We start from the raw sequence: 15,098 nt of genomic DNA, 5'->3' as shown, positions 1-15,098 counted from the left end.
TGACCCACTGGTGGGGGGATGGATTTGGGAGGACTGTCGGAGTTCTCCTATTTCACCCCTTCTGACATTGCCAACAGAGGGCCATTACTTGTCCTGCAATCCAGATGTCTGCAGCACCATGCAGCCCTATTCCTGTCCCCAGTCATAATACTCTCAGGGCAGCAGAAACCTCTTCTAAAGGGTAGAGGAGATGAAGGGAACTCGGGCACCCTTGGGTGTACATTTCTCTAGCCCTTCCCTCTCCAGATTCACAGAGCTGGGAATTGGAACCTAAAGAGATCCTCTCTTCCTATTCCTGCTTTGTGTTGAGCGTCCGGATGAATCCCTGATTGGAGAAGATACCCAGTGGAATGGAAGCAAATGGAGGAGTTGATAGCAGTGATGTGATGCTTGAGCTTTCTTCCCTGGTCTTCTCCTTTTTCTTTCCCTTAAACACATCTGAAGGGATACCACCTAGGATTTGGCCCTTTCATCACATACTATCAGGCCTAATGGTTAAATCATCAGAGAAGTGTAAGACCATCTGCCACAATAACTAGATATCAAAGGGTACAACTAGTAAAAGTGAAAGCAAACTAAACACGAAGCAGATTAATTGCAACAGATGGACCAAAAATTTAACGTAAGCATAATACATACCCTCAAAGACATAGGGGGTATACTGTAATAGAAAGCAAGAACAAGAAGTAAAGAAAAAGAACCAAATGTAAATTGGGTGTTAAACAAATATTTATAACAAATATTTATTGGTATCCCTGCCAAAGATGCACGGCCTGAATCTAATCACGAGGAAACATCAGACAACTCCAAACTGAGAACGTCTACAACTGCTTAGAACTCTCAAAAAATGTCACTGTCATGAAATTAAAAGTAGGACTAAGGAACTGCTCCAGATTAAAGGAGGCTAAAGAGACATGACAGGTAAATGCAGTGTGTGATCCTGGATTGGATCCAGGACCAGACTTTGTATTTTTCATTTGCTACAGAGCAGTGCTCTCCACTATGGGAACCACTGGCCGCATGCAGCTAATGAATAATTGAAATGAGGCTAGTCTGAATTGAGATGTGCTCTAATTATAAAATACACACTGGGTTTTAGAATGAAAAGAAGAATGTAAAATATCTCGATTATAAATTTTATATTAATTACATGTGGGAATGATAATATTTTGGCTATATTGGCTTAAATACAATTTATTATTAAGATTAATTTCACTTGCTTCTTTCTACTTTTTTAATGTAGGCACTAGAACATTTAAATTACATTTCTGGTTCATTATTATGGCTTGCATTATACTGATATTGTATAGTACTGCCATAAAGAACACTACAATTAGTGTACTTTGAACAAGGTATGTAGATTAGATAATACTATTTTATCAATGCTAATGATGAATGTATTGTAATTTTGTAAGAGAATGTCCTTATTCTTAGGAAATATATGCTGAAGTATTTAGAGGTAATGGAGCAGGCATGATTCTACTTATTCTCAGAAGTTTAGAAAAACATAAAATGTATATATATTTATGGAGAGAGAATGATAAAGCAAATGTAAACCGTTGGCAATTACAGAGTCTGGGTGAAAGATAATAAGGGGTTCTGTGTACCGTCTTTCCAACTTTTACATCAATTTGAAATTATTTCAAAACAGAAGTTTACAAAAACCACCCCCACACAACGGTTAAGACAAGCAGCACGGTAGTGGGGATAAAAAGCAGGGTGGTTAGCACTGAAGAAGGGAGTGGTGTGGTGAAGAAAAGTGAGGAACTCGCTCCCAGAAGGTGGCAGAAAGTATGAAGAGAGAGAACATTTAAAGTAAAACCTAGATGATATGGAGATCAGTAGAAGTGACATCTTGGTCACTGGAGGCTCAGAAAGAGAGAAAAAAGGAAAGAAAATATTTGGAGGAAAAGAAATCCCCCAGAATTAAAGGAAGAGGCAAGATGTCATATTTAAAGGACTCATAGAGCAGAAAAGTATTTTTCAAAAAGAAAAAATCCACACTTGGTCACATTAATGGTGAAAATTAAGAAATTAAGAATTAATTAAGACCATCAAAGATATAATTTAAAAAACTGAAATGCAGAAAGAGTAGATCACCTGGATAAAAACCAAAAATCAGACTGACATTGGACTTCTTAACAGCTGAATATAAGAATCCAATGTAGGAAAGAAAAGGTTTTTGAACCTAGATCTCATATTCAGCCACATGCTATTTAAATGTGACAGCATGATAAAAATATTCTCAGGCACATCAGGCCTTAGGGGGTTTGCCTTTCCAAAGACCTGCTATGGAAATACTCTTGTAAGAAGTACTCAATATGAAAAATACTAAAAAGCCATGGGCGATCAAAACTTCAGTGAAGCTTATGGTTGTGTAAAAAAGCAAAGACTAAAGAAAGGAAAAAGAAAACATCCATATGATATCACTTATATGTGGAATCTAAAATATGACACAAATGAACCTATCTATGAAACAGAAACAGAATCGCGGACATAGAGAACAGACTGGTGGTTGCCAAGGGGGTGGGGGTTGGGGGAGGGGTCGAGTGGGAGGCTGGGGTTAGCAGATGTAAGCTTTTATATATAGAATGGATAAACAACAAGGTCCTACTGTGTAGAACAGAGAACTTTATTCAATACCCTATGATAAACCGTAACGGAAAAGAATATAAAAGAAGAATGTATACACATATAACTGAATCACTTTGCTGTACAGCAGTAATTAACACAACATAGTAAATCAACTTACTGCAATAAGAAAAGAAAATATCCATAACAATTCAGAAGTAAAGTTTTATCAAATAATCAATACGAAGTGTATATTTGGGTACAGGGATCACAGAGACCAAAGGAATGAGAGCATGCTAATGTTCTTGTTTTTTGTTCAGGGAAGATATAAATATTAAAATGCTTATGAAATCAATAGAGGTAAATAAACACAAGCATGTGTCTTAAATTAAAGGCAACCACCATAAGAACAAAAAAAATGAGTCAAATAACTTTTAAGCCAGCAGGAGAAAACTGAACTCAGGCAATGGAAAGAAAAGAAGTAGTTTCAAAAAATATAAAATAAGATGGCAGAAAAAATTTTTAACATGACTGTAATCACAATAAATGTGGGATAGATGGAATGAAACAAAACAAAGCCAGAGGGACCTTGCATGGACCAATGATGCTCGTGTGCCATAAATTAAGGAACATATCCTTTGGCACCTGGCGTGGAAGAAGATAAAAGGCTTTCTAAAGTAAACATATATGAGGTTATTAAAAACAAAACAAAACTCTGTAAATACAGAAAAGCAGAAATTACCTATTACACACACTCTTATCAAAACAAAATAAACTTTCAGTGAAAAAGTGATCCAGAAAGAAACTGAACTAGCACATGGAGATGACAAGAGGGCTTCTCTGTCTCCACCTAGACTCTGGGCTGAACAAAAGATCTCCCCTGAGAATTTATAACCATGAGCTTGGAGTCTGATATTACTCCATCGTTGTGTACCTTTGTGTTGCTCTAAAGAGGTCTGATCCTTTGTTACCCGTTTTTCTGAATGCTTTTAGGGTTGTCCCTCTCCCCATTATTCTAAACTTTCATGATGTTGTGTTGAGCGCTTTTTCATTCATTGTGCCAAGCATGTGGTTCTGTTCCTGTGTTCTGTACAATGAACGGGCTCGGTCCTTCTACACTACCCTCTGTGCAGGTACTTAGGATTCATCTTCTCTTGCTCTACTAGGCAGCTGCCACTTGTCCATCTGTCTTTCATCTTCCCAGATTCTGACAACATCTCTTGTATGATGTGGCCTTCTTTCCTCTTTTCTTGTCTTTGTGGATACATATATATTCCTCTAGTGTTATTTTTATGGAATTTGAGGAAAGATCAGTGATTAATGTGTGTATTCAATCTGCATGTTTAATGGGAAGACCAGATTGTTGATTTGTCCTTCTCCGATCTCAATCCATACAATAGTGAGTTGTTGCCATGAGACTTCCCAGAGAGATGGAGAGAAGGGAGGAAAAAAGGGAGAAGAAACTATTTAATCTGTTCTCTTTGCTCCTTCTTTCATTGAAACGGTGTGTCATGACACATGTGCTTGGTACCAAATTCTATTTCCTGGCAACATACTCTGTTTGTGACTCAGCCTGGTGATGGCACAGCTGGGAAACTCTGATGGGCACCATTACTCAGCTTGGAAAGAGATTTCCCAGTGCTGATGGGAAGAAGTAGAATTATTGTTTGTTGAATGTTTAATTGTTTCTAAAGTTAGATCAAGAGAAGGGGGCTGTGGTCCACATGTGGCTCATCACTGTTATAGGAACTGGACTAAGGAAACCCACAAATGGTCTTATTCTTAAATGGGAAGAAACTCTGCAAGCTAAATATTATAAAGCTAACAATTCTTCCCAAAGTAATTTGAGAATTTAATGCAATCCCACTTAAAATTCTGGCAGGATCCTTTACAGAACTTGATAAAAATGATTTCACAATCATTTATAAAATAGAAAGACAATATCAAGGAATATTTTAAGAAGAAAGAATACCTCCATCTCCAAGCCAGAAACCTGGCTTGTCAGCTTTGATGCTTCTCTCTCTCTCTCACTCCTCCACATCTAATCCATGACAGAATCTCCCTCTAAAAGGCATCTCAAAACTATCCATTCTCTCCATCACCACATCCACTGCCTTAGTTGGAGCTACCATAATCATTGCAATATTTTCCTAACCCATCTTCCCTTACAGTACCTGCCCCTTCCAATGTGGTCCCACTCAGCAGCCATATAAGGTCCTCTCTCCCTCCTGCCCCAACCTCTTCAGTGTTTTTTCATTGTTCATCTCCCTCCACTTTCTTCCTTGCTCATTTCATAACTGCTTCTCATCATTCATTCATTCATCAACACTATTTATTGAGAGGCTTTCAATGTGCCAGACAATGAGCTAGGCCCTGGGGAGGTAAATGAGCAAAATCAAGCTTGATTCCTGCCAACACCCTAGTGGCTTTAAAGACAAAGGACAATAAACATGAAAAAAGATTCAAGTGTGTTAGTAATTAAACCAATGTCAATTTAAAATAATAAGATTAATTTTTTTATAACCATGAATTGGCCAAACCCAAATGAAAAAAGTTACAGTGGATGCTAAAGAGGCTGGAAGAAACAGATGTACTTATTCATTATTTTTAACATGGTGAATTGATACAAATGTTTTGGAGAAGCATCTGGCAAAATGTCTCAAGAGCCAAAAAAAAAGTCCATATCCTTTGATCCAGCAGTCTTACTCTTGGGAAATTATTTCAAGGAAATAATTCAAAGGAAGGTGGAAGAATGGAGGAAGACTTGAAGAAGGAAGTTTTTTATTGCAGTGCTTTCTGTGTTAGCAAAAGACCTAACATCACCTAAACGTTCAATAAAAGAACAGTTAGATATGTGGTTTAGAGAAAGCTGATGTAATAAATTATGACTATGGAAACAAAATCAAATGCAAAAAGTAGGACATGACGTGTTCAAATGTGATGTAGAAACTCTGTACACAGTTGAATATATGAAGAAATGAAAGCAGTTGCCAAGTATTAGAATGGTAGTCTTTCATGTGATTGGATTTAAGAATTAATAATTTTTAAAAATTAAGTGACCCAATGGAAAAGATGGCTGAATTCATGGTAAAACTAACTTTGATTCTGTAGAGTATTCCAGTGGCCATGTTTATATTCTAGGCAATGTACTGCCAAATGAAAAAAATAATTGGCTCCTGGAAAAAAATGTCCCTTTCATCAATGTGTATTTGTCAAATGGTGTTAAAATCGATGCTATATCAAAAATGGGGGCAGTTGACATTGTCATGGGAGATTACAGAGTCTCTGTGGGGTAGAAACATTTGTCAAAAACCCAGACGCTGTGTTCAGCGTAAGAGAGCAAAGAGACTCAGCACCTGTTAGGCAACTCCCAATCTCCTGGTGAAGACTGGGCCTATCTCCAGCCCCTGGGACATCCTTATGCGGTAACACTGCCTGGTCACCATGTTCCTGTAAAGAACGAAAGCTCCTGGAGCACAACAGACTCGCAATACCAAGGACAGACCCTGGGGGGCATGCGCTTCTCCTAACACTGCAGGGTTCCAGAGCTCAGCTCAGGCTCAGCGAATCCAGACCTCTGATTTCTTAAGTTATGCTCTCCGCAGCACAGGTCTTCGTAGAGTGCGGCCAAGCTATTCAGAATTTGGTAGCAGTTGAGACCATGGTGGTATAGCAGGGCCTTATTAAAAGATGCTTTGTGAATGAGAGATTTAATTTTACTGCAGAGGAGAGAAGACTGCCTTGTGACAGTCCCCAGAGGAAGGCAAAAGGGAAACAGAAGATCTGAGCTTTGATTTTGGTTCTGAATTCTCTCTGGCTATGTGACCTGAGCCCTTAATTTTTTTGTTTTTTTTTTTTTTTGGTGCTTGGGTTTTTTTTTTTTTTTTACTTATAAAATTAGGAGGTAAAACTTGCATGATCCAGCCTTCAAATGGATTTCTCGATACTACTCACTTAGGAGTGTTTTAAAAAGATTTCACTTAGCAAATAAATGAATTAATGATTGAATGAATAATAATAAAAAAAAAAGATTTCACTATTTCCAGATGGCCAGCAGTGATTTATGGCATTACAATCGGAGGGAATGCCAGAGGTCATTTATACCATCTTCCTGCCTTCCTTACCTCAGGCCTAGTTAGTTCCTCCAAGAGAGAAGGGTATCATGGATACAGAGAGTACTTTGTTTTCCAAGAGAGGGAACCCCAGAAACAGCATTAGGAACAAACCAGTTTGTATAATGATTGAGAAGAGCCACCTGCAGATGTGGCCCACCACAAGAGACGGCTGAAAGCACAGGGTGCAGAGTCCAATGTGAATTCTCAAGGGCAAGTTCCCAAAGATGACTGAAGGACAGACCCCTTAGGCTGCTATCTTATCCTATTGCAGAGGTTCTCAAGTGTGGTTACAGACCCTTGGGACCACCCCCCTTGCCCCGCCCCACCACCGGCCCTTTCAGAGGGACCTATGAGGTGAAAACTATTTTCATAATAATACTAAGACACAATTTGCCTTTTGTAATGTGTCGACATTAACACTGATGGGGCAAAAGCAATCATGAGTAAAACTGCTGGCACTCAGTGCGGGTCAAGGCAATGGCCTTGCGCTGTATTAGTCATTAATGTATTCCACACCGCCAGGGACTTGCTGCAAACAAAAGCCCCGAAAGTCAGTTTCACGTAAGAATGGCCTTGATGAAACAATAAACATTATTAATGTTATTAACTCTCTACCTTTGAGTATACATGTTTTTATTATTCTGCGTGACTAATTGGGAAATACACATAAAGCCCTTCTGCTATATACTGAGTACTGGGACTGTCTTGAAGAAAAGCACTTGTGCAATTGCTTGAGGTGCAAGCTGGACAATTTCATTGTCATAAAACATCATTTTTACTTGAAAGAACAAATGACAGATTATGGTTATTCAGCCTGAAGAATTTGGCATACATTTTCTTAAAAAATGAAATAAGCCTGTCACTTCAAGAAAAACACCTGACGGTATTTGCTGCCAATGATAAAATTTGAGCTTTCAAGCAAAACTTGGGATCTTGGGAAACTTGTATCCACCACCATGAATTTGATAGCTTTTCAATACTTAAACACTTTACTGATGAGACTGGAAGTGATCTTAACGAATATGATTTTTGATGTTGTATAATGAAATGTCTCAATATCTGGATTATCTGCATAACTCAGTAAACCAATATTTTCCAAATGACTAATAGATGATGTTATAAAATCATTCACTTGTGAAAGATGCATTCAAAGTGCAAGGGGAAAGCAACACATTTTAATGTAACAGAGTGTAAGTTCATTGATATGGTTTCACATTCTATATTGTAATTCTCCTTTAAGAAACTACCATTTGCAGAGTTTTGGTGTAGCATCAAAGAAGATTATCTGTAATTATCTGAAAAGGTAATTTAAATATTCTTCCCATTTCCAATTACATATCTGTGTGAGACAGAATTTTCTCATATACTTAAACCAAAAAAAAAAAATATGCCACAACAGGTTAAATGCAGAGGCAAATATGAGGATGCAGGTGTCTTCCATTAAACCAGGCATTAAAGAGATTTGCAAAAACGTAAAACAATGATGCCCTTTTTACTAAATTTCTTTCGTTTGGACAATATAGTTATTTTCATAAAATATGTTAACATGTAATAATTTAATCATTGCTAATTCATTATATGTTACTTTTAAAGTTAATTAATAAGTGACATTTTAAAATTTCTGTTTTAATTTTTGAGATGGTGAAATATTGAGACACAATCCATATTAACAAAAGTATATTGGAGTTCTCAATAATTTTTAAGCCCATAAAAAGGGCCCTGCTCTGAGATGCTTGCAGAGAAAGTGGAATTTGGGATGAGTAATTAATAAGAGGAGGACCTGTCATGTATCACCTTGCATTACTGTTGAGAAGTGTCATGACTTAATTGGGCTAAATGGCCAGGGTTGGTTATCAAGACAGAATCATCCCTGGAGGGATAAAATGAAAATCGTCTATTACCTAAGATTGGCAGAAATCACTTTTGTGAATATTGAATTCTCACGGTCCTGATTAGACCTTGAAGGGCATCTTCTTGTGCCCTTCCAACTGCCTCCAGTGCCCCTAGTGTCCAAGTCCATCCCTTTCCGTCCAGGGAAAGTCCAGGCCTGTCCCTGCTCGATACTGACCATCATGACTAATGTGGGCTAAAAATCTGCCTCCCGGGTCATGGTGAATGCCACTCTGAGTCCAACAATCAGTACCCAGGACTTGGGGAGGCCCCAGGTATTTGCAGGCACTAAGAATGAAAGAAGAGCATGCCGTGGCTTTTGTCCTGGAGGACTTCTCAGTCTGGCGGAGAAGAAGGGCTCCTGAAGAAATAATTACAGTATGATGTGATAAATGCTCTTCTGAACATAGTGGCCAAATTTTTTCCAGCCAAAAATTAGGACACACTCTGACATCTGACAATGAAACAATTCTGGGGGACTTGAAACACATGTCTGCTATACATATTAAGAAACTCCCAACAATTCCGCAGAAATTCTGTATAGGTTTGTACTTGATTTGGCCCAAAGACCCAGAAACAATGGTCTGTACCCTCAAAAAAAAATTCTGGGAAATAACAGTGTCAGAACAGAAAAGAGCAAGAAACGCCTTAGGATTACAGAAGATGAGTAATGGGCCCCTAACATTTTATTTCCTCTGGGTTAGTGGATGGGAGGCACTAGAGGACATTTTTTCCATCATGCTTGTTCCAAGTGGTTTTTTCCCCTCCAGGCAGAGAGTCCAAGTTTGTTCACACAGGTCTCCCACATCAGCTGAAGCAGATCAAGCTGAATCCCAGAGTCAGAAGAATGAACTAGCATGAGGCTTCTAAGATCTCCAGCCTTGATTACATGTGGCTAAAATTAAACAATAAGTTCTTGATCTGCCAAGAAATGGAGTCCCCTCTGGGTGGGCTGTTTGGGGACCATGGAGGTTATGGTCTAGACTGGGTCTTCTTAAGTCCCAACCACGTACCCTTTGCCCCCACTCCCTTTGGGGCTGACCCAAATCCCTCTTTTTAGTTTCTTTCTCCAGCCTCCCTGTTCTTTCCCAGCTGTGGCAACTCCAAAGTGAAGTGAACAAGACTAAAACACACAGTGAACCAAAACATGCTCAGTGCCACACATGGACATCCTGCCACCCACAGTTAGAAAGAGTGGGCTACACTGGGTCTCAGAGGCAATCCAAACGAAAGGCAGGACAAGGAGCCTGACAAACCCCTTCTGCATCTTGGATCCACTACCATTAGCCATTCATTCTGAGGGTTCTGCATCCGCAGATTCAACCAACAACGGGTCATAAATATTTGAAAAAAAAATTCCATAAAGTCTCAAAAAACAAAACTTGAATTTTCCACACAATAACTACTGACCTAGCATTTACATTGTATTTACAACTATTTACATGGTACTAGGTATTATAAATAATCTAGAGATGACAAAGTATACGGGAGGATCTGCCTATGTTTTATGCAAATACTACGTCATTTCACATATAAGGGATTGAGCATCCATGGATTTTGGTATCTGTAGGAGTCCTGGAACCAATCCCCCTCGAATGCCAAGGGACGACTGTACTTACATTGGACTAGGGGCAAATCATGATGTCTCTGTGATCTCCAGCGAGCTCATTCACAAAAGCCCACAAAAGGTTATTTTGAAGATGAAATGACAACATATGTAAAAATGCTTGCCACTCAGTAAGCTCACTATTCATAGTTATAATTTTCATATCATTTGTGTGATTATTTAATTAGTGTCCATCTCCCCATTAATCTCTGAGTTGCATGAGAACATGGGTTGTGTCTTTCTTATTCACTATTATATCCCTAGTGTTTAGCACAGTGTCTGACACATGTTAGGCATTTGATGAGACAACTGTTTGATAATAGGGAGTTGGTAGGGTCCTGATTAAGGATTTACTCTAAAACAGCAAGTTTGGGGTTGCCTGACAACTCTCATGGATTCGTATTGGCTACCTGGAGCATGGTGTAATGAGGATTCTAAGGTGGTATCTGATATATTACCAATACACACTATGGTTGAGGATGTTGAGTATTTGTTGACCTTGGCCTGTGCAGTCGAGAGCAGGTGGTCCCTTTTGCCAGTTCTTTCCAGCACAAATAGGCTGGTTGTATGGACAGAGCCACTTCAGGAGGACTGAGGTTACCAAATATCTGACCTGAAGATAAGCAGCATGACCTCAGGAATATTTTTTAAAATCACAGATAAGAAAACACTTAGAACAATGCTCTGCAAAGAAGCTGAAAGCATATGACTATTATATCTGCCTGTCTCGATGAATTCACTTTCTTGGAATGTGTTTCATGAATGCACTGGTAAGAAGGAGAAGCTAGTATATCCCACAACCAGAACTTTGTAATACACTCTCCCCCAACCCATAAGGAAGCTGTTCTACTCACGAGGGTAATCCTTTGGGTGTGTCTTCTCAGACCAGTTCCCATAAAATGTGAGCCTGTACTTGGCAGTTCCACAGGCGCAGCAGTCTAGGATTGGTTTGTCAGTCACCCCGTCAAATGTGGAGTCTGAAAGAGTCAGGAAAGTCACCAAGTTAGGAAGCAGCGGTGAGTCATTTATAGGACAGCACCATCTCGGTCTCGTTCTGTCTTGAAGGCTTGGGAAAAGAAGATGAGGTACAGTTTTCACCGATTAATAACTCAGAACCAGGTCCAGCTATAAAGGATTTTATATACCTCTAAGCGTGATAACTATATATTTTGCAAATTAAAAAAACATCAGAACTTTTGCTCTAATAATGTGAGGAGACCTATGGGACCAATAAGGCAGAATATTTGGGATGGCGGCCCATCTTGATATATATTTTCTGGGCCCGAATCTCCTTCCCCACCCCTCACACAACAGGATTTCTCCACCAAATTTTAAGAGGAATATGCCTGTGTGTGTTTTCTCTAAGGAATATTCTCTGGGGCCAAATTGCCAGGACCAGAAAAAGCTTTGAAGGAGAGCAATGAGAACAAGCAGAGGGACGTAAAGAACTGCTGAAAATTATTTCTAAAAAGATATGCACGTATAGTCACGTCACTTCTTATCAAGCTTTCAGAGCGTTTACTGGGAGGGTTGGGGGTTTGGGCATATGTCCATAAATTCAGGTTTACTTCTGAGCATAGAAGCAGCCGGGAAAAACTCAAGATTCCCAATCCGCCCCCACTTTTAACTGCGAATAGCTGATAAGTGGAGAAAGATTACATGAATAAATTCAGTATTTCCGACTGTCAAGCCCACATCCCTAACTGTGCATTGTTGCTTTTGGTCTGTTCTGCTTCCTGCAAGATGAAACAATGTCTACAGATGCAACTTGCTTCAATTGTTTTTTCTTTGTTTCCTCTGGAGGTATTAACATAAATGTTCTCTCTCTTTTTGCAAGTTGGACATTTATTCTTAACTATTATATAAAGAGCAGCAACAAAGAGTATAAAAATCTTTTTTTGAGTGTTAGGAAGAGTATTTTACAAGTCTTCCTTATGGAATTCACTGGGTTCATTTGGTTTGAATATGCAAAACCAGTGATGGGTGGAAGAAGCGAATTCTGGGTTCGAGGATGGAGACAAAAGTATGGGATATTGTAATAATAACTATATTGTATAGAGTCCTCATACATGCCGATCCCTTTCCATATATTGTCTCATTTGATCCTGACAAACCTAGGAGGTCAGGACTTTGGTTAACCCCATTTTATAGATCATGAAACTGAGGCAGATTAGGTGACCAGCCCAAGGCCACAGGGTTAGTAAGTGGTGTAGGCAGAACTGGAGCTCAGGTCTTTTTGAGTCTACAGCCCATGCTCTTAACCTCTACACTATATCACTGCAGGAAAGACCTTCTGCTGGATAGGTCTGCATAAACACCAATGAGAGAAACTGGTGTGTGTTTCTCTTTTTGCTTTTTCAAATGAAGAATGGTACATTTAAAAAATTACCTCCCTACATAACTCCAGAATCTCTGAAGAAGAGATCTGAACCCCCCCCCCAAATAGAAATCATTGTTTGGCTACTTTTTGTACACTAGGAAGAGGCTAGAGCATTGTTTGTGTTAGGAGAAATCGTCCCACTGCCTTATGTACACGAAGTCCAGATCTGATTCCTGTGTGAGCCACTTTGATACTTAAGGGACAAGCACTATTGACTATATTTCAGGAAAGGTAGCATATATGAGTAACTCCTGAAGGTTCTTCCTTTACACATTTCCATTATGATCACCTATGTTGTTAAAAAAACTAAATTAGTTTTGAAAAAGGAATTCAGAGCTAAGAGATACATGCTGGGGTTTCAATTGTAACTACTAGGCGCTGTTAAATGAGGCAGCAATAATCTCTCAGAAAACCAAAATAAGGCAAACTGGTAGCTTTACCTTATCAAAAGGGCTCTCAGATATAAGTAGTGAACTTAAAGATGCATCCAGGGGTTCAAGGGAATGCACTTATAATAAACCTTTTGGAATTCCAAAGGAAAATAAGCTTCCATTTAAAAAATAAATTTCTAAGTTTGAAAATAAAAACAGACATACTGTTTCCTACTGAGGAAAAGCCCACTGAAAATGAATCAGGTTTTCAAAGGGCAATGATAACAAGTGTTAACTTACCCCTCTTCTCCTAACGGTGCAGGGCTTGCCCAATACAGGTAATTGCAGGCCCTGCAGCATCTCCCAAGCTGTCCCCTCCCCCCTCATTTCTACTCTTAATCCATCAGCTTGCTTTTCTACTGTCATCCTTTATTCTTTGCTCCTCTTGTCTTCTTTTTCTCATGATCCCTTCTCTGCCCACATTTTCCTCTCATCTCTGCTTTTCCCGTCATCTTTTCCTCTCTTTGTCTCTCTCCCTTAATTGTCTATGACATGGTATTAAAGTGAGTATATGTGTGCATTTGTTTATTATAGGTCACCTTTTGGAATATTTTATGTTTCTCTGTTTTTAATTGTAAGTAGCTTAATGTTTTATGTTTCTTTTAAAAAAATAACGATTGCCATTGCTTTTAATCTGTGCAATTCTTAATTTTCCCCTATGGATAAATAGCTTCAACTGGGGAAAAAAATAATAGACACTAGTTTCTCTCTTCCTTTCCTTGATAGATTTGATTCGACTTAACAAAGAGTGTGAATACCTTAATGAAAGAGCTGGAGATAATCAAGTGGGCATACACATTTAAGAAAAATCCCTTTGCTCTATGCTTATATCTTAAAGACTTTCTGTATAGGATCTGCTTTGCTAACTGATGGATTTCCTCATGGGTCTGCTGTCTCCAGGGATCATATACAACAGCACCTAATGATCCTATAGCCCAAGTCCTGCCGGGTCTTTTTTTTGTCCACAAAGTTGCTGTTGGAAAGAGGTCTTCTTATACAGATTCGTGCTTAGTCATTTTGATAGGATCTCTGCTTCAGAAGTGGTAACCAATAGAGATTTGCAAGGTCACTTATTGACACTGTATCTGCAGAATGTTAGCATATTCATAGCTTAGACAAGGCTTTCACAACGTCAGGACTGAGGCTTTGGAAAGTGCAATTTAGTTGATGGTTGCTGTCAGTACATGGGGCTGACAGTGAAGTGTCTTCTAGGAACCCTCAAATCTGGGAAATAAGGCTGTCCTCTGAGAGTCAAAGTAACAAAACCTCACCACAGTGGCCATGATTAGCCAACCAGGAGGTGAGCTAGAATAGCCACAACTCTAACCCACGGGACCTGGATGTCGTCTCATGGAGACTGGGCAGGGATGGGATTGTCCATTAGGAACCAAGAGCCTCAAGAGTTGAGACGTTCTGGGTCTGGGGAAAGGCTAAGTGAATCTGTGGACTATGAAATACAGGAAAGCCTCAACAGCCATATATGGTGATGCCCACCTGGAAACTGCCCAGGGCGCTGGCCCACAGGTTGCAGCTCTCTGGCACCTTTGCCAGGCATGACCTTAATGCAGGGCAGCCAACTCTCTCCCCTTTGGCTCTTTCCATGCTCTCCAAGCAGTCCTCCACATAGGACCTAGTTTCTGCTCCAGCTCATCTACAGGGAGACCTATGCTTTGACCTACCCAAAGTAACAATCCAAGCTACTGAATTGGGAGGTAGTCACTTTGATAGAAAGGCAGTGGTTAGGGCAATGGCTCCTAGGTCCAAACTCTGACCTCCCCTACTAGCTGTATCATGTTGAGTGAGCTCTTTAAACTTTTCATGTCTCAGGCTTCTCATTTATAAAATAGGTATGATATAATAGTCTTTACCATATAGGATTGTTATGCAGATTACATGATTAAGGCATGTGAAGTGCTTAGAATGGTGCCTGGCATGTAGCAGGCACTAAAAAAAAATTAGTTATTATTATTATTTTCCCAGAAGACCTTTATCAACTTTTCTTTTTCTTAGTAGCTTACAATTTGCTAGAAATAGAATGATTTCTTCTGAAAACACAAATTGTTCTAAATGTAAACAAAAAGTCTGCACAAATTAATAGAAATGAA

General features: G+C 39.2%; 1 protein-coding gene across 2 annotated transcripts in view; it reads right to left on the bottom strand.

The window, feature by feature from the left end:
• The window catches only part of SPON1 (spondin 1), a 257,094-nt gene that overhangs the window by 138,969 nt on the left and 103,027 nt on the right, over positions 1-15,098 (bottom strand). For both annotated transcript variants that reach the window (XR_014267793.1, XM_082476001.1), the window contains exon 5: positions 11,037-11,159. Coding sequence is in view for 1 of the 2 variants with exons in the window: in XM_082476001.1 (XP_082332127.1) it covers positions 11,037-11,159 (123 nt within the window). In the remaining variant the exon portion in view is untranslated. The remainder of the gene's footprint in view (positions 1-11,036; positions 11,160-15,098) is intronic.

The sequence above is a fragment of the Balaenoptera physalus genome (assembly GCF_965194825.1).
Source record: "Balaenoptera physalus genome assembly, chromosome: 10".
Lineage (NCBI taxonomy): Eukaryota > Metazoa > Chordata > Mammalia > Artiodactyla > Balaenopteridae > Balaenoptera > Balaenoptera physalus.
The sequence above is the reverse complement of the archived record's forward strand: the minus strand, read 5'-3'. Positions and strand labels throughout refer to the sequence as shown.